The sequence below is a fragment of the Symphalangus syndactylus genome, chromosome 19 (genome assembly GCF_028878055.3).
Source record: "Symphalangus syndactylus isolate Jambi chromosome 19, NHGRI_mSymSyn1-v2.1_pri, whole genome shotgun sequence".
Taxonomy (NCBI): Eukaryota; Metazoa; Chordata; class Mammalia; order Primates; family Hylobatidae; genus Symphalangus; species Symphalangus syndactylus.
Window position 1 is genome coordinate 81,869,259 of NC_072434.2, and position 20,624 is coordinate 81,889,882.

General features: G+C 36.3%; 1 protein-coding gene across 1 annotated transcript in view; it reads left to right on the top strand.

Annotated features, from left to right (window-relative positions):
* The window catches only part of RYR2 (ryanodine receptor 2), a 784,036-nt gene that overhangs the window by 392,412 nt on the left and 371,000 nt on the right, over positions 1-20,624 (top strand). The window contains exons 14-16 of the mRNA XM_055233438.2: positions 3,375-3,496; positions 13,130-13,313; positions 15,317-15,452. Of these exons, the coding sequence (XP_055089413.1) occupies positions 3,375-3,496; positions 13,130-13,313; positions 15,317-15,452 (442 nt within the window). The remainder of the gene's footprint in view (positions 1-3,374; positions 3,497-13,129; positions 13,314-15,316; positions 15,453-20,624) is intronic.

Consider the following 20,624-nt stretch of genomic DNA (forward strand, 5'->3'; position numbering starts at 1 on the left):
TTATAAAAATTTCAAATATAAAAAAGTTAAAAGACTAAACCAATGACCATCCACATACGCTTGGATTAGAGTCAACAATTCTTATAGTTAGCCAGATTTGCTTTCCTGTCCTCCTGTCTTTCTTTTCTCTCTGTGTGTGTATGCAGTCAAACATCCACAGTACAGTTACATAGCATGAAGGTAATTCTATTACATCATTGACTATCCTGTTTGTATTCATTATTTATTCTATTATCTCAATAATATCTTTTCTAGTTGATTAAAATCAGGATGCAATCAAAATTCATGCACTTATTTATTTTTATGCCTTTCAGTCTCTTTTAATCTAGAACGAATTCTCAGCTTATTTTTTTCCTGTGGCATCGAGGTTTTAAAAAATCCATGCCAGTTATAGAATGCCTCATGATCTGGATGTGTCTGACTTTTTTTCCCCATTGCCTATGCTCTTGGTAATTCCCATGAACTTGAAGCTAGGTATAAGGCTATGCTGTCCAAATCAGTAACTGCTAGACACATGTGGCAATTTGGTATTTGTATATAACTAGAACTAGATGAACACAATTTTTAATTTTGTTTAACTTTAATTAAATTTTAAAAACATACACTTAAATTGTTGGAAAACTTTTATGTATGCTTGGAACAAGTTGGGTATGTGAATCTACTGTTTCAGCCATGTCTTTGGTTCCTGTTTTCATGCCATTTTAGTCTGCTAGTTTCTTTCTCAGGAGCACGGCTGTCTTTCCTCTCAGCGTTCTCCCTGACCTTTTCTCTACACTTTGCTTCTCAAGTATGTCTTCCAAAGTACTCATTTTTTTCTTTGGTGCTGTTCTGTTCATAAGCCCTTTCTGTGCCTTTAAAATTTTAGTTTTCATGCTTTTTTTTCTTGTCCTTATCTCACCCAGCTCACCTTTTTATCTCAGCTTGCTGTTCTTTCATCCGGTCTGCTGGTTTATTATCTCAGCATATTTTCCCATTGTGAATTTCCACTCCTACTTTATCGAGGTTGTAACTTGCATCCTGAGGACAGTTGAAATTGTTTTTATGTTTAAGTAGCCTCCTGCTATTTCAATTTTACTTAGCTTTTTAAAAATAGCAATGATTACTGAATTTTATTAATAAAGAAGATAAAAATCCTGTGTTGTGTCTTTTAACTTGTTGATGAAATAACTAAGTTACCAGACCTCCAATTGTTAGAGTTCTTAAATTCACAAAGTAAACCCTACTTGACCATAGTGTATGATTCTTTTGAAATTCTACTAGATTTAATTAATTAATATTTTATTCAGAATTATTACATGTATATTTATGGGGGAAGTTAATTTCTCTTTATGGACACTGGATTTTGAATTTCATACAATTTTTGTGTTTATTAGTTTTTATGTGTCACAAAACACCACTCTACTCTGGTCTTTTTTTCAACCATTTAAAAATGTAAACACCATTCTTAGCTCATGGGCTATACGGAAACAGGTAATGTGCTGTAGTTTGCCAATCCTTGGTCTAGACTAGTCTGCCGTGAAAGGTAGCTGTTCTTTGAAGCTTTGTCACAGCTCACCTGTGAAACCAGCTAGTCCTAGGTCTTTTAAATATTGTATCTTAAATTATCTTTTCAATCCTTTTTTTTTTTTTTTTTTTGAGACGGAGTCTTGTTCTTTCACCCAGGCCGGAGTGCAGTGGCGCGATCTCGGCTCACTGCAAGCTCCACCTCCCAGGTTCACGCCATTCTCCTGCCTCAGCCTCCTGAGTAGCTGGGACTACAGGCGCCCGCCACCATGCCCGGCTAATTTTTTGTATTTGTAGTAGAGACGGGGTTTCACCGTGTTAGCCAGGATGGTCTGGATCTCCTGACCGCGTGATCCGCCCGCCTTGGCCTCCCAAAGTGCTGGGTTTACAGGCGTGAGCCACCGCGCCCAGCTTTTCAATCCTTTTCTAAAGAACCTGGTCAAATAGAGTTGGATTCCTTTTGATTAGTCTTATTTTGCTAAGAATCTATTCTATTCCCCTGGAATACCCAGTTTTGTTTGGTTGGTTGATTTTTGGTTTTGCCATGGAGTTGCACACAGTAATGTATTATTGTAATTTCCCATTCTCTGTGTTTTTAATTTCTGTTTTATCTTTAGCCTGGTTTGTGAGAGCTTTGTTTTATCTATCATCACAAAGAATCAAATTTTGAGTTTATTAATCTTCTCTAGTACTTTATTTGACTTCTAGTTTAGTAATTTCACTTAATCTTCATTAGTTCTACTTTTCAACTTTCTTTGCTGTTCAGTTTTTAGGACATGAAAATATTAAGTTCTTCCATTTTAGTCATTTTTTTCTTTATTAATGAGGGCACTTAAGGCTATAATATTTTGCCTTTGAATATAGATATATCTGTGTCTCACTGATTTTTTATATAAGGAGTTTCCTCTTTACATTGCTTTCTAGTTAATTTATAGTTCCAGTTCCTAGATTTAGTTCAGTACACCTGGGTAGGTGTATTAAATCATCTTGCTATAAATGTTGAATGAAGATAAGCACAGATGGGAACAAATGGTTCTACTTATATATAGTACACAACTGATCTGTGCTGTCAAAAGTCTGCCAAGGTGGTGAACCTTGTGAAGGATAGGAATAGGAAGGGAGCACTAAGGAGGATTTTAAGATACCATAATGTTTTCTTTCTTGAGCTGGGTGTTGGTCATGCAGGAATGTTCACTTGTGAAAATCATGGAACTGTTTTCTTAAGATTTTTGCATTTCTCTTTCCTAACATTATAGTTTCATAGAAAGTTCAAAAACAAAAAAACTATCAAAAGAAATATATGTATACATTTTTATCATTTAGATGATTTATAAGCATTGTTCGGTACTTATTATTGACTAGTCTATGTTCCTAACTACTTTATGACTGGTGTGCCTGTGCAACGTTAGCTTTGCTGCTTTGTACCAAGTTTGCTTAGGCTGAGGATCAGTCATTCAATGTGGATATGTGAAAAGGCTCTGCTATTTGTTTTACTTGACTCATTGCACTTTTTGAGTAGTTCTTTAAAATGATAACTGAGCTGAGCAAGGTGATGGGGGCTTGTAATTCTAGCTATTCAGGAGGCAGAGGGAGAAGGATCACTGAAGCCCAGGAGTTCAAGACCAGCCTGGGCAACATAGCAAGACGCCATCTCAAAAAATGAAATAATAACTAAATGAATAAATGGAATGGCTAGTTTGTATAGGGAGCTGTACATAGATTTTATCTGAACATAACAGCTTCACAGTCCTCTATACCTGCCTTTTGATTCTATCTGTTGTTATGGCTCAGCTGTTTGAGTACACATCTCCCTAACTCTAGTTTGGAAAAGAGATGTTGGGAGTAATGGCCTTATTTTTGCTTTCCTACAGGCTATTATGCATCATGAAGGCCACATGGATGATGGCATAAGTTTATCGAGATCCCAGCATGAAGAATCACGCACAGCACGAGTTATCCGGAGCACAGTCTTCCTTTTCAATAGATTTATAAGGTACTTTTTCTTTTGTAGGCGTAGTTGTTTGATACTTCATTTTCATTTCTTTATTGGATATGCAAATAGACAATTTAAAAGTATGCTATGATGGCAATAAATCTCATACTGTTTGGTAAGTCAGCAGAAACATTAGGAAGTGTTAATTAGATGATTTAATGTCTTTCTTTTAAATAAACTTTTAAAAACAATATGGTTTTGGAAATTGGATGTGTAATTTGTAATTGATAGGTATAGATTAGGATTATTTAATGACTACTTTTCCTTGTACTGGACCTATTTAGTTCCTTTTTCTTTTCTTTCTTTTTTTCTTTTTTTTTTTTTTTCCGAGACAGAGTACAGAGTCTCACACTGTCACCCAGGCTGGAGTGCAGTGGCGCAATCTCGGCTCACTGCAACCTCCGCCTCCTGAGTTCAAGCGATTGTCCTGCCTCAGCCTCCCGAGTAGCTAGGATTACAGGTCCTCACCACCACACCTAGCTAATTTTTGTATTTTTAGTAGAGACAGGGTTTCACCATGTTGACCAGGATGGACTCGATCTCTTGACCTCGTGATCCGCTCACCTCAGCCTCCCAAAGTGCTGGGATTACAGGCGTGAGCCACCACTCCTGGCCTTGTTCCTTTTGCAATGAGGGTAGTGAAGCCTATATATTTGCTGAGTTTTGATATGTATTTTTTTAAGGTAATTCTCATAAGAACTGTTTTTCCACCTAATAATTGCAATAATTGCATATCTACAGACTAAATTAAACTTGTGACCAACCTGTTTTCTGGTAACGTTATACCAACATATGCTCTGCCTTGTGAGAGATTTCATTTATCTCTTTAAACTTTGCTAATTTGATGAGGGAAACTTTTTGTTGACCATCTTTCTTCATTTATTTTTTCTTTTGTGTTTAATCCTATTATACATATTTCTGTTAAATTGTTCTGAGCTTTTGTTATGTTTAGAGATATTCATTTCCTGTCATCATAAATTGCAAACCGTTTCACCAGTTTATTGGTTTGGGAAAGAATTTGAAAGGATTTTTGTAGTAGTTGAATTGGTAAATTTTTTTTTGGCTTTACAGCATAAAACAAATCTCCCCTACTCAAGATTATCTTATTTTCTACTTCTTTTATAAACCATCCCTTTTATAAACCATACATACTGTATGTATATGTGTGTGCCCGTATGTAACCAAAAAATGTGCACAGCATTTGGCCACACATCCTAAGTGTTTAGTCCATTTCTCTGCCTCATCTCAACTCCAAGCCTCATCAGATGGATTAAAGCTTAAATCGAATGGGGTATGCACCACATTTTTGTATTTTTATTACTTGTATTACTTTTCAATATTATTTGTATTCTTGTAGTTTAATATAGTATTTATTATAATAAAAATTTATTACATTTTAATGCATTATAAAATTTGTCAAGAAGTTCTACTTGGAAATTATAACTTATTTTGGAAACAAACTTAGCCTTTTTGTATCTTGTTCTTCCCACTAGTTTTTCTTTACTAGAGCTGATCAGTCCTATGATAGGGATTGAGCAAATTAATCATAAATCTTTGAAACTGTCAATTTTATATTTAGTCAGCACTGACTTCTTCAAATATGAGGGACTTTTTAAAACTCAATTTGACTGCTGTAGAGTATTCAGTGGCACTACAGAGATTCCATTTGGTAAGTTAATTTAATACTAGACCAAAAACTGGTTATTTGTTTTGAAAACTATTTTGTGGGAAAGCCACTATCTCAGTGTTATAGACATAATGTAGTGATAGTATACCATAAGTGACATTTTTTTATGCTGGCTGAAATACCAAAATTCATCTTGAAAGTGATTTACTTTAGCACGTCTGCTCTTTGAAAGAATAATTTTAAAATTTAACAATTACTTTTCTGATTAGAGTACTAAGTATGAGAAATTTGGATTCCATGATAAAAAATGTTGAATTATACACTTGTTGCTTTATTAAATCTTGAAAATTATTTTTTGTCTGTGCTATTTGAGTGAAATTCATTTGTTATACCTATCATGATAAAATAAGATGGTTACATTAACCCCTATTAACTATGAAAAGACTTTCTGATTCCCAGTCTGATTTTTTCTATTTTCTTTCGTCTTGCCTTGCTCTCTTTTTTCTAACTTTATAAGATGAATGCTGATATTATTGAGACCTTTGTTGATATAAACATTTAGTGTTATACATTTCTGTTTATAGTGGCACCTCACACGTTTTGATTTTCCTTTCTTCCTTTCTTTTCTTTCTTTCTCTCTCTTTCCTCTCTCTCCTCCCCCCTTTCCTTCCTTCCTTCCTTCCTTCCTTCCTTCCTTCCTTCCTTCCTTCCTTCCTTCCTTCTTTCCTTCCTTCTTTCCTTCCTTCCCTCCTTCCCTCCCTCCCTCCCTCTTTTTTCTCTCTTTTCTCTTTTCTTTTCTTTTCTGTCTTTTCTTCTTTCCACTCCCATCTCCTCCCTCCCTTCTCCCCTCTCCCCATTCTGCTCTTCACTCTCATTCTGCTGCTAGACTGGAGTGCAATGGCCCTATCTCTGCTCACTGCAACCTGCCTCCCAGGTTTAAGCAATTCTACTGTGTCAGCTTCCCAAGTAGCTAGGATTACAGATGTGCATCACCACTCCCGGCTAATTTTTTTATTTTTAGTAGAGATGCGGTTTCACCATGTTGCCCAGGCTGGTTTCAAACACCTGATCTCAAGTGATCCACCCACCTCGGCCTCACAAAGTGCTGGGATTACAGGCGTGAGCCACCGCACCCGGCACTGATACGTTTTCTTTCAGTTTCTCCTTTGATGACTTCTTTGACCAATAGATTTTTTCAGTTTCCAAATATTCGGAGATTTCCTAAATATTTTTCTGTTACTAATTTCTAATTTAATGCCATTATGGTCAGAGAATATACTTTGTGAGATTGATCGCTTTTAAATTTATTAAGACTTGTTTTATGGCTTAGAGTAAACTTTATTTTGGTAAATGTTTCATGTGAATTTGAAAAGAATGTGCATTCTCCTCTTGTTGGGTCGTGTTCAAAAGTGTCAATTTAGTATTATTTAGATCAATTTCCTCAAGTTTTTCGGTCTCTTTGTTCTACTAATTACCGAGAGAAAAGTATTGAAAAGTGTCTGACTATAATTGTGGATATCTCTGTTTCTCCTTGCTGTTTGTCACCTTTTCTTCGTGCATTTTGAAGCTCTGTTACTAAGTGCATACCTGTTTAGGATTTTGTTCTTTTGATGAACTGACCCCTTTATCATTATGAAATTACCTTCCTTAACTCTGGTAATATTCTTTGCTATGACATGTACTTTGTATAATATGAACATAGCCACTCTAGTTCTCCCCCCACCTTTGGTATTAGCATCCTACGACCTTTAACCTGTTTGTGTCTTTATATTTAAAGTGCATTTCTTTTAAGCAATAGGTAGTTGGGTCTTGCTTTTTTATCCCATTTGTTAATCCCTGTTTTAAATTGTATTGTTTAATCCATTTACATTAATATGATTATTGATATAGTAGGCTTAAGTCTGTCTTCTTCCTGTTTGTTTTATATTCGTCCCACCTAGTAACAGGATAAAGAGGAGATACACACAGGCACGCCACCACCATCACCACCACCATCACCACCCTTACACGGGAGAATGAGAGCATATGGGTTACAAAAATTAACCACATAAGAACAACACTTTGTCGTTGTCCCATTTCCTCCTTTTTCTTCCTTCTTTTGGATTAGTTGAGTATTTTCTATTATTTCATCTTACCTCCTTTTTATTGGCTTATTAGCTGTAATATTTTATTTGTATTTTAGTGGTTACTTACGGGTTAAAGCTGTAATACTTTATTTGTATTTTAGTGGTTACTTACGGTTTATAGCATATATCTTTAATTTGCCACAGTCTACCTTTAATTGATATTTTGTCACTCTATGAATAGTGTAAAAACATTATAATAGTATACTTCCCTCCCAGTTTTCGCACTTTGTCATACATTTTACATTTATAGATGTTATTAATTCCACACTATATTTTTATTTAAACAATTAGTTTTTAAAGAGATTTAAATAACAAAAACATCTATATTTGCACATATAGTTATCATTTCTAGTGCTCTTTTTGTATGTGTGTGTATCTGTATTTTCTTCAGGTATTGTTTTCTTCTGTATGAAGGACTTTTTTTTAAACATTTCTTATTGTGCAAGTCTGCTGGAGATAGACTCTTTCGGCTTTTGTACAACTTTTTGGCTTTTGTACAACTGAAAATGTGTTCTTTGCCTTTATTTTAAGTGATATTTTTGCTGTGTACAGCATTCTAGATTGACGAGTTTTTTTTTTTTTTTTCTTTGGGTTGACTAATTTTACTCCCTGTCAATGATTGTATTTTATAGTTCTTTGTATGCCTGGTTATTTTTGTTTAGTTACCAGACATTGTGAATTTGTTAGATGCTGGCTATTTTTATACTCCTGTAAATATTCTTGAGCTTTTTCCTGGGATGCTGTTAAGTTACCTAGAAAGAGTTTGATTTGTTTGGATCTTGCCTTTAGAGTTTTCTGGGTGGGAAGAGCAGTGTTTAGTCTGGGGCAAATGATTCCCCACTATTGAGACAAGACCCTCTGAATACTCTATCCAGTGTCCCATGAATTGTAAAGCTTTCCAGTCTGGCTGCTGGGGACAGGCACTGTTTCAGGTTCTGTGTGAGGGCAAGTTGTTCCCTCTAATCCTTTCAGGTGATTCTGTTCCCTGCCTTGAGTAGTTTTCTCATGATGGTCTCATCAGTGTTCTGCTGAATATTTGAGGGGGACCTTCTGTAGGTCTCCAGGGTTCCCTCTTGTGGGCCCTCTCCTCTCTGTGTCCTGTGAATTCTAGCAACCTTGGGCTGCCGGTCGCTCAGCAATATCTCTTCAACTCATGGAGACTGTCAGGCCACACCTGGGCTCCCTTCCTGCTCCATGGCCTGGAAATTCTCCTAGGCAGTAAACTGAGGCAGCTGTAGGACTCACCTGATTTGTTTCCATTCCTCAGGAATTCCTGTCCTTTATTCATTGCTCTCCAGTGTCTTGAAAGTTTTCGTGTTTTTTTGGTCCCCGCCCCGCCACCCCCCATTATACTTTGCCTGTTTTTTGGGTTGTTTCAGAGGGAAGGGAAATCCTGCCCTGTCACTTTATCTTGGCCAAATGTAACTCACATCTAGTTGACATGTGCAATGCTTATTTCCAGATGAGATTCCTTGTTCCCCTTGGGAAATGTAGCCTAGAACCTCTTTGCTAATTCTGCATTGATATTTTTAGCTATCCTCCTCATTACAAACCCATCACAAATTTGCCATATTTTTCTGAGTTATCTAACATCTGCTTTTAACAATGCCTCTCCCTTGTGGTCACCTGAGAAGTGCTATGGATAAACACAATTAACCTTTCTTTCTCTTGTGCTTAACTGACCTTAATCATGTATTAGCTTTTTCAAAAACTAAATTTTAATTAAGCTTTGGTTTATTCTCCTTGTTTCTTTTCTATATTTATCCTTTAGTTATATTATTTAACTCCAGTAATCATGTTTATATTGCATATATATATTTATGTTGCATATATATGTTTAAATTGCGTATATATATCCAGTAATCATGTTTATATTGCATATATATATATAAACTTGCATATATATTATATATACATATATATATATGCAAGTTTTACTTAAATGCACATGAGTATTACCTATTATAAGTCCCAAATTTAGGCTGGGCATGGCGGTGACTTGCACCTATAATCCTAGCACTTTGGGAGGCCAAGATGGGTGGATCATTTGAGGCCAGGAGTTTATCAACAGAGAGTAAACTATATTGTATTCTACATTCTATACAACAGAATGCTACGCAACCAGTAAAATGATAAGACTTACAAAGTAGCAAATTGGGCTGGGTGTGGTGGCTCACACCTGTAATCGCAGCACTTTGGGAGGCTGAGGCTGGCACATCACTTGAGGTCAGGAATTTTAAAGCAGCCTGGCCAACAGGGATGAAACCCCATCTCTACTAAAAATATAAAAATTAGCTGGATATAGTGGGCATGCGCCTGTAATCTCAGCTATTCTGGAGACTGAGGCTCGAGAATCGCTTAAACCCTGAACCTGGGAGGCAGAGGTTGCAGTGAGCCAAGATCATACCACTGCACTCCAGCCTGGGTGACAGAGTGAAACTCTGTCTCAAAAAAAAAAATTAGAAGTCCTGAAGTTATATAATTTTTTAATATATTCAGAAGCTTTGAAAAGTTTTACATGATTACTGAGCATTTTAAAGAGCATATGCTTTTAAGTAAAATATTTTATTCATTTTATCACATTCATGAAAGCACCAACAGTCTTTAAAATCTCTGTATTTTTACAATATTTTCACCCATGTATTTTTCAGTTATTTTTTTCTATTAATTTTATTTATGCCAATTTACTTAATATGTGTTAAGAGACTAATTTTAAAATTTTTATCTTTTAGAAAGAAAGTCAAGATTATTTAATCATTTGCGTTTTTCTTATGTGGTTTATGTTCTGTGACCCTTCTGTTCTCCCTCTCCTGGGTCAGGGTGGTTGTGGTAGTACTGTATGTGTGTGTGTGTGTGTGTGTGTTTGTGTGTGTGTCTGTGTTGTCTGCAGGGGAGGGGGCTCTATTCTTTTGGCCTGGGGAGGGGAATATATATATATATACATATATATATATATGTGTGTGTGTATATATATATGTGTGTGTGTATTTATATATGTATATATAAAATGTGTGTGTGTGTACTTCTGATAGTAATACTTATGAGCATTTAAGTAATATATAATGTGTGTATACATGGAAGTGTATAAACATATATATTATATGTAATTATACATTATAATGGATATATTATATAGTATATTATAATATATAGTATAGTATATGTTATCTATACTATACAATAGTATATATAATTAGTAGTATATATTAGTATATGTATTATATACTATACTACATAATAGTGTAATTAACAATTGTATATACTATATTACATTATATATGTATAGTATATATTATACATTATATAGTATAGCATATACTATATACTATAGAGTATATTATACATTAATAATATACTATATCAGCATATACTATTAGTATATACTAACATATACTATATATAATGTATAACAAATATGTAATGTATAATAAATATAACATATAACATATTTTTTTTTTTTTTTTTTTTTTTTTTTGAGACGGAGTCTCGCTCTGTCACCCAGGCTAGAGTGCAGTGGCGCAATCTCGGCTCACTGCAAGCTCCGCCTCCCGGGTTCACGCCATTCTCCTGCCTCAGCCTCTCCGAGTAGCTGGGACTACAGGCGCCCGCCACCAAGCCCGGCTAATTTTTTTGTATTTTTAGTAGAGACGGGGTTTCACCGTGGTCTCGATCTCCTGACCTCGTGATCCGCCCGCCTCGGCCTCCCAAAGTGCTGGGATTACAAGCGTGAGCCACCGCGCCCGGCTCATATAACATATTTTATATATACTGTATATGTTTTCATTTTTCTTCTGGGTATATTAATACATATATTCTTGGAGTAAATGAGAGAGGGGAGGAACCTGTATTTGTTAGGTAATAATATAGTTTAATCTTTAAATTACAAAATGTAGCCATAGGGTTAATAGCCTTCATTTTTACTCTAGCATAGTGTGATTCTACTACCTTTGGATTTCTGGATGATTTTTTTTCTCCCTGATTATATTTTTTGTCCTTCATAAATTAAGATGATATACATCTTCGTATTAGATGAAAGCCCTAAAACATAACATAATTAATAATTTTAGAAGTTTGGACAACATTTCTTCTGACAAGAGGCTTTTCTTACAAAGTAATTGAATAGTTACGTTCCTCATGGTAGATATGTTTATTTCAATGTAATAACCTAAAAACTGACATTTACTATTGTTTTCACTTAAATTTGAAAATGTGGATACTGAATCAATTTTGAATTTTATTCACTTATTAAGAGTTGAGTTTGGCCGGGCGCGGTGGCTCACACTTGTAATCCCAGCACTTTGGGAGGCCGAGGCGGGCGGATCACGAGGTCAGGAGATCGAGACCACGGTGAAACCCTGTCTCTACTAAAAAGACAAAAAATTAGCCGGGCATGGTGGCGGGCGCCTGTAGTCCCAGCTACTCGGAGAGGCTGAGGCAGGAGAATGGCGTGAACCCGGGAGGCGGAGCTTGCAGTGAGCCGAGATTGCGCCACTGCACTCCAGCCTGGGCGACAGAGCGAGACTCCGTCTCAAAAAAAAAAAAAAAAAGAGTTGAGTTTGAATTTGTTATACATTTATTTATGTTTAATTGGAGTTAGTGGGGTAAAATGTTTAGAAAAATACTTCATTGCATGTGAGTTAAAGGGGAAAAATAATTTTCTACTGAAAAGTCACTCTTGCTTTTTGGGCACAGAAAAACTTACAGAGGCGATAAAACTTAGGGATAGGTGAATTCTGTTGATATATAATTGATATAGAATTTCAGGCAAAAACTTTAAAATAGTTGTACAGTTTTACTATTTCTACTGTTTGATAAAGCTGAAATCAAATATTCCAAAATCATTAGCAATCTTTGTGGAAGTGATGACGTATTTTAAATAATGTTTTAAAACTATAAAGTTCAAATCTAATTCTCCTCAATGAGTATTTTATTGTTTTGTAATGTAAGTTCCAACATAGTCAGAAAATTAGTCAGAAACATTTGCTTGGGATAAAATGTTACCATACAGATTTGCTGATGTAGAGAGCAGGAATGGAAGTGTAATATTTCTATGCATTAACAACTTGTCATGGCTATAGAATATTACCATATCAACTACAGTAGGGGTATTGTCCCATTCTTTTATTGTATGCATTGTGTTTTTAAAAATATTTTTATTTTGAAATACTTTTGATTTGTAGACGTCATGCTTTAAAGTTCTTTTCGGATACATTCAAAGCTATGAGTTTAAAAACTGAGAATCTCAGTAAGTTCAACAAATTAACACATTTACATGCCAGTAATATATCTTCCTTCCAAGGCTAGAAAATACTTCATGATGGTTTTGTTAATATAACTTTTAAATATATTTCTTTCAGATAATAGAAAAGCATTTTAATATATATTTACCGATTAATAAGCAAATTTTCTAAATTAACATCATTAGAATATATTTTTGAACTCACAGGAATTAAACAGAATGGCAAGCTAGGGTCCATGAAAACTTAGGAATTCCTTTTTGAAAACAAACCACAAGGAAATGTCAGAATTATGAATCTGGGAAGATGCAGCCTGAAGCCTTAAAGTATGTAGTGCTTTCTAATGAAAATCAATTGATTTCTGAACATTTCAACTATTGGTTTTGTAGGCACTGTTCCTGTGGCCTTTAAGGTTATTCTCTGGATGAGTGGCTGTGGATACTGCTTTTTATAACATAACGTTGCACAGTTTCTGACTTAAATCAGAATTCATTATCACTGCTTTAGGAGCAGGAGGACCTTCCTGACATGTCCCTTTTACAGTGATGTCGGGAGAGATTAATGCTCTGAAATCATCTATAAATGGAAAAATGATAAAATTATGAATCACCAACAATAGAGAAATGTTTATGGTTTATTTTAGGGGCCTTGATGCTCTCAGCAAGAAAGCGAAGGCTTCCACAGTCGATTTGCCTATAGAGTCCGTAAGTCTAAGTCTGCAGGATCTCATTGGCTACTTCCACCCCCCAGATGAGCATTTAGAGCATGAAGACAAACAGAACAGACTACGAGCCCTGAAGAATCGGCAAAATCTCTTCCAGGAAGAGGTCCGTGTCTATCAACACTCACTTCTCTTCTGTTGTTCTCTTGTAAAAACAGCTTCTTGGTTGGGAAAATTCTCATCTATTTGACCATCTTTGCGTTTTGCAATATAGACGAGAAAGTATGCTACTGAACAGGAGAAACATGCCTTAGAGAAATCTTAACATGATTTTTATTTATTTATACTATCCATGAGTATTAATTTAAAAACATGAATCTTTTCATTCTCCTGGCAAGAGACATTTACTCTCTGCTCAGTCCTCACCCTGGTCTTTTGCAAGCACTATAGTTCTCTTCATGTGGGTTATATCAATTAAGAATCTTAAAGTGTCTATATGAATACAGGCTTTAGAAAGCATCAGGGTTTTCAAACTGTTCAGCAGGTGCTCCTTGGAAATGGCCCAGGATCTATAGGAAGCTTCATGTTGGGGATGGAAGCTGTCAGGAGAGGGCTACCGGAGTAGGCTGAGCTCCAGGAACTCTACTTGGACAGAGCAACCCTACCTTTCCCCTTTGCATCTATTACATTTCCATGTATGATTGTATTGCACCAAAAGTTTCACTGCTAAAAAGAACTCAAGTGTCATATTTTATAAACAATAAAAGAAGGACCAAATGATATATCGAATGTTCTAATATAGTCAGGAGCTTCAGTGGACTCTACCAGGATTGATGGGATAAATCAGGCTTGTTCAGCTGGATTCCCATTCTTTTCAATGCATCTTGTATGGAGAATAATGATTTTTTCTGAATAAATACTTAGCTTCATAAAAGGAACAAAAAAGATTATTCATTGAGTACACATGGACACAAAGAGGGGAACAATAAATACCAGGGCCTACTTGAGGGTGGAGGGTGGGAGGAGGGCAAGGGTTGAGAAACTACCTGCCAGGTACTCTGCTCACTATCTGGGTGATGAAATCATTTATACTTCAAACCCCAGTGACACACAATGTACCCACATAACAAACCTGCACATGTACCCCCCAAAGCCTAAAATAAAAGTTGTGACACAGAGAAATAAAACTAAGCAAACAAAACCAGAATGGGTTATTACTAGGTTCTCATAATCCCTGTCTACTTTTAAAGCTGTGTTCTAATATCTCATCAGAAACTCTTGAAACTGACATAACTTTTTGAGGACGTTCCCACTGGGTATTCAAAAGAGATGACCTATCTAGAGACCTCAATGGCACGAAAGCAAAAAAGTATCAACATAAACCAATAATAACATGGACTAGTTTATTGGGAGCTTTCACATATGCCAAATTGTTAGGCTCTTTTACAATGCTGCATTTATTTAATATCTGGAAGATGTAAAATTAAATATTGGGGTGTAAAAATTAAAATATTAATTTAGTTTTTTTCCGAACTTCTCATATAAGACAATCTGGATGGGGACTTGGAAATGTTCTTAGGTCCATGGTGTCTCTTAAATTCTGTGTGAAATAAGTTAATTGGATTCAATAGTGGTTTATAGCTCTTTATGTGGTTTGCCACGCTTTTTACAAACTTGATCTACCAATAATAATAAAAATAAAGCATAATTTCAAACTCAGGCTGTATCTTACAAAGTTCATTATAATGCAAAAATGCATTACAACATTTTTCATTTGCTTTAAAAATATCTTTTCATGGGCTTTACCTGATTTACTATATCTTTAATTTAAGAGTAATAATAATGCCTATCTAAGAATAAGGATCTGCTCTTAGGTCATTTAGCAATAGAAGGCCATAAGTATGAAGTACATATTTTTAGGTTGTTCTTCCACTGCTATTTGATGATGACATTCAGAATTTAAAATCTGCTTGAACTATCTGAAGAACATTTCATTTCACATGCAAATATGTGTCTTCCTGTCCTTTGAATGATCACAGTTTTCTTTATGATTAGTAGATGAACCTTCGGTCAGACTTCTATTTTTAATCAACTTAGCATTTTTAGTCTGTAAGCAGAATGACAGTTTTGGATGTCTGATGGTGATTTTTTTTTTTTTTGACTTTCCAGGGAATGATCAACCTCGTGCTCGAGTGCATAGACCGTTTGCACGTCTACAGCAGCGCAGCACACTTTGCTGATGTTGCTGGGCGAGAAGCAGGAGAGTCTTGGAAATCCATTCTGAATTCTCTGTATGAGTTGCTGGGTAAGAAGCATGATTGGGTTCACAGCAACAGAGTTATCTATTTAAAATGTTCATAAATGGATTAGGTGTGATGTCTCATGCCTGTAATTCCAGCAATTTGGGAAGCTGAGGTGGGAGGATCGTTTGAGGCTGGGAATTTGAGACCAGCCTTGACAACATAGCAGGACCCATCTCTACAAAAAATCAAAATCAAAAACAAAAACAAAAAAATCACATAATAGCTACAGCAATTGTATAACATGCCTTTTAATTGAGACTTAATTATTAATTTACTGTGCTAAATCAAATGGTGCTTAGTATTAAAATCCATCTCTGAGTGAGAAAGGTAGCTAGAGAAGTAGATTTGCCTTTGGTTAAAAGAGAAGAAAGTCATTCAGGGTGCAGTCTTTGCAGATGAGGGGCCTTTATATGGATGTGTATTAAATATCTCCTTTTTGCTTTTGGAGTTAGTTCCGCGGGCGTCCCTCTTAATTCCTTACATTCCCGTCTTATCAATGATCTGCTCCAGTCTTCTCTCTATTTTTTATATGATCTCTGTTTGGCAACTTCTAAGTACACCTGACATTGATTAAGCGAGAGTTGCTGTGGTTTACACTGCATTCCTGTGGGCGCTCTGCAAACACAGCTCCTCATTATTTTTGACCTCCTGTAACTTCTACTTGTCTCTTGTCAAAAACTAAAGGGTCTGAGATATTTACCCTATTTGCAAGCTAGTAAGTTAGCCTGCAGTTAGGGTAAAGAGGGACAGTTTAGTAGTCAAATAAATGGCTGTAGCTGTAGAGATTAGCTGTAGTGCCAATTCTCTGAGCCCCAGTTCTCAAAGGACAATGTGAAGGGGACAGATGGCACCTGCACATGCAGCTGGTTGGGTTACAGAAAAGGAATCCTGAGCTCAGGGAGCGTGAGTTGATTACACTAGACAGAAAGGCTGCCTGGCCTTTGCTGTGGATGGAGACATCTCCCTCTTACGTGGCCTCTTGCTGCAAACATCCTGGAAAAGATTTCCTGAAACAAAGCCTTCCAATGACTAGTTTGCAAGATGTGCAAAAACAGAGACCATGGGGAATGGTCTCTTTCTCTACCCTAACCCTCACCTCCAAAATCTCAGATTCATCCCGTATGTCACAACTGTTACATCACTTCCCTGTTTAGACATTGTTCACATTTCTATATCATTCTAGAAGATAAAGTTCACCTTGTTGCCCCTGGTATATGAGGCCCCAGTTAACCCTTCCAGCCTTCTATTTACCCAGTTCCCTTATCCCTACCCCCTTACTTGAGCCACATCACAGTTTCCTGAACTTTCCATACACATCACACTTCTGGGACGTTCTCTCACCTTTTCCAGAATTGTTGTATATCCTTCAAGACCCAGTTCACATGTCACTGTCTTTTAAAGTTACTCTTGATAACTGGGCACGGTGGCTGACACCTGTAATCCCAGCACTTTGGGAGGCTGAGGTGGGCAGATTACCTGAGGTCAGGAGTTCAAGACCAGCCTGACCAACATGGTGAAACCCTGTCTCTACTAAAAATACAAAAAATTAGCCGAGCGTGGTGGTGGGAGCCTGTAACCCCAGCTACTCAGGAGGCTAAGGCAGGAGAACCATTTGAACCCGGGAAGTGGAGGTTGCAGTGAGCTGAGATTGCGCCACTGCACTCCAGCCTAGGTGACAGAATGAGACTCCATCTCAAAACAAAAATAAGTTATTCTTGATGTTTCTCCCAACTCTTAAGTCTAATTAAACCTTCCTTCTCTGGTTTCTTGCCACTAAGTTTCACCTGTATTTTATAGTACTTGTCACATTTCTTATTTAGTTATAAGTGTGATTGATTTCTAAGGCAAGAATAGCACCTTCCGGGCTTTTGTATCTGTTATTTGACTGAATGTCTGGCACATAGGAGATAATAAATGTGTATTCATTACATGACTAAGTTCTGATAAAATAGGAAAGTATACCTAAGTATAGAAAGGAGATAATGCAAAAAAATGTTAAAAAAAGAAAAAATAATGCATTTTTAATGGGAAGAATGAAGGATAGTCAAAATATTTGAAAATTCTTTACAGTTTAATTAAATGCCATTAAAATTCATAGAGTCATAATACAACCTAGCAAATAAAACTCTTGTGCCTATTAGAATTCTTAATATGTTTTCATTAGGTGGGCTACTTGATATGCCATTAAAATTAGACACTTGCAGTTTGGTACTTTCAGACTAAAAGGTAACATGTCGCTGCCATTTCTGAGAACAGGACCAGGGATATTGAGGCTTTATAGGAATTTGGATTCATTATTTTACCCACAGTAATCATTGAGATAAAGATTTTGTGTTGCCAAAATTCTAATGACTGCATTTCTTTGCAAATGCAGAAGTTATAGCACTAAATTTCATAATATAGCAGAGACTAAAGTGTGGTGGTGTTTTTAACACCACATCCTACCTTCTTCACTTGGTATAAGATGAATTTCTTGGATAAACTCGATGCTTAAGTAAAGAGTTGCATCACCTAGCCTGGACAGCATAGGAAAACCCTGTCTCTAAATAATAATAAAAACTAGCTGGATGCAGTGGCTCATGTGTGTAGTCCCAGCTACGTGGGGGGCTGAACTGGTAGGATTGCTTGAGGCCAGAAGTTTGAGGCCAGCCTGGGCAACCATCTCTAAATTTTAAAAAAGAAGAATTTCAGTACGTATGTTTGAGGGTAGAAAGTGTTACATGCAGAAAGAACATTGTTTTTTAGGTAAATCTAGAAAATATGCATCTTTTATTTTCATACCAACTCTTTTTATTGTCTCTGTTCATTGGTCCCTTCAACAGGTGTTGTATCCATGAGTAGCAAAAATGAATAGAAGGAATTATAATTTTTTATATAATCATAGAAAAAGTCCATTGCAGCAAAGTTAGCACTTCAGCTTTATCCTTCTGAGCTACTTATTTCTCAAGCCAATCCTCCCTTTACCTCCACAGAGTTATTTGGGGATTAAATTTGATTATTTTAGAACCTACAAAAGTGACATTAATAGACTTTACAAAATGTTGGGGACTTGGTGGGTGTGAACACAGTTCCTGCTCCTAATTAGTTTTGAGGTTGGCTTTTACTGGACCGTGGCTAGAGGTGTGATTTTAAAATGGCTTACCTATTTAAATAGAACGAGAAAGGAGCTCATGTAGGCGCAGCGATGTTTCTATTGGGATGTGTTCAGCTGGAAATAACAGAATACCCAAACCCAAACTGGCTTCAGCAACAGAGGGGATTTGGGGGTTTGCACGGCTCGCAGTCTACCAGAGGGTTTGACACAATGGCTCCATCTTATCTCCAGAACCAGCTGCTTTATGTCTCCACTCTGCCTTCCATGGAGTCATCTTCCTCTAGTGCGGGCTTTTCATGATGGTCTCAGCTGTCTGCTATCAGCTCCTAGTACTGCATGCTTTCTTTCTGACATGGGAAAAGTGAAAGAGGGCTTGTTCCAGAAGTTATCCCTTGTGAAAGAGTGTGATATTCCCTAAAATCCCCAAATACAATGCTCCTCGCATCTCATGAGCCCAAATTGTGTCTGGCCATTCCTGAACCAGTCATTCTGGCAAGAGTAGGGAAATTTTACCAACATTGGTCTTGACTGATCAGGGATCCACTCTTGAAACTGGGTCAAGTCCTTGGACTGCCTGTCTGTCATACAGGGAATGAATGTTACAGAGGATCCTGCCCAAGAAGCTGAAGTTTCCACCCCAAATGTTGATTCGTATACTTACCCAAAGGGTTTTATGAACTGAATTCTAATCAGAATGCTTTTATTCACTACCCAGCACTATGCTTGAATAGAGTAGGCAGTCAATAAATATTTGCTGGAATTATTTAATAAATACATTACAGAGATTTCCATTGACTTTTCTGTAGCAGGGTGCATTTGGCTATCAAATTAGTGTATTGAAAACCAGTGGACTTCTTACTCCTCTTCATTGGGTTCCTTTCTTGAAAAATAAGCACCTGAGCTTTCAGTCAGGCATATAGCAAGTGACACCTATTACTACTATAAATATTACCTGTAAAATGGCAATAGTCATTCCCCTCATAAGGTTGTTGGGTGGCTTAAATGTTATAATATATAGAAAAGGTTCAGCATTGCATATTATCATTCTTCTTATCATTATTTCCATTTCTTTTGTATATTTTGTTATCATCCTTTCCCTTGTTAACATAGTAAAACTTTTGTCTCCTCTTGCTTCATTCTTATTATTGTTGTTTTGCTTTTCAAAGATGTCCTAGAAAAGAAACTTTACTTAGATTTGTTGGATATAGCAAAGAATGTTACGGACTAGCCAATAGAGCACATAGAATCATGATTATTGTAGGTGTATACTGGTTCTTGTTTTCCTCATCGGAAAATGGCAGGAACAGAGTTTGCTTTATCACTATCCTCAGACTGCAAATTTTATTTTCTATTATTCTACCCATTTTTGAACACAGCATCACACATCTGCATCTTTACCATCTGATATACAGCTAAATACTTCAGATCTCAATGATATTCACATATGGTAAAATTTGTGGTTAATCTCTTTACCTCCACTCCTTCTCTTCTCTAATCTTTACTCAGACCTCAGGGAGCTCTCACACACTTCTCAGCAAATTCCATAGACTCTGTGACCTTGTTTACACCCTTCTTTTAAGAAGAAGGGCCTGGTCTGTCTCTTCCTTTCACCAGCAACCAGGATGATAACAACCAGATGTTGCTGGTCTGTCTCTAACCTCTCTGCATTGCGTTCTTTTAGTTCTTGGTCTGGTCGGTCCCTTCCTTTCACCTCTGATGTCGCTGATTCTGTCTAGTTAGCGGGCTACAACTTGGGAGAGAGACCTTGATCTTTTATTTTTTCACTATTCTGAATCTATTAACATGCATTACTTTTATAATTGAAAAAAGTAGTTAACATATATCTCTAATGCCAGATAATTGATAGTAAAAGTAAAAACTGAATGTACTAACTACAGTTGAGTAAAAGAAAAAAACAACATTTATATATTAGTGCAAATGAAGAGAATCTTCTCCCATAATCTACATGGTAATTTTAGTGGGAGGTGGGGTGTTTCCAATGGATAGAGTTATGAGAGTTTTTTTAATGTTTTTGAGTTCTTATGATTTTCTTTTTGTGTTGTAGTGAGCATTGATTTCA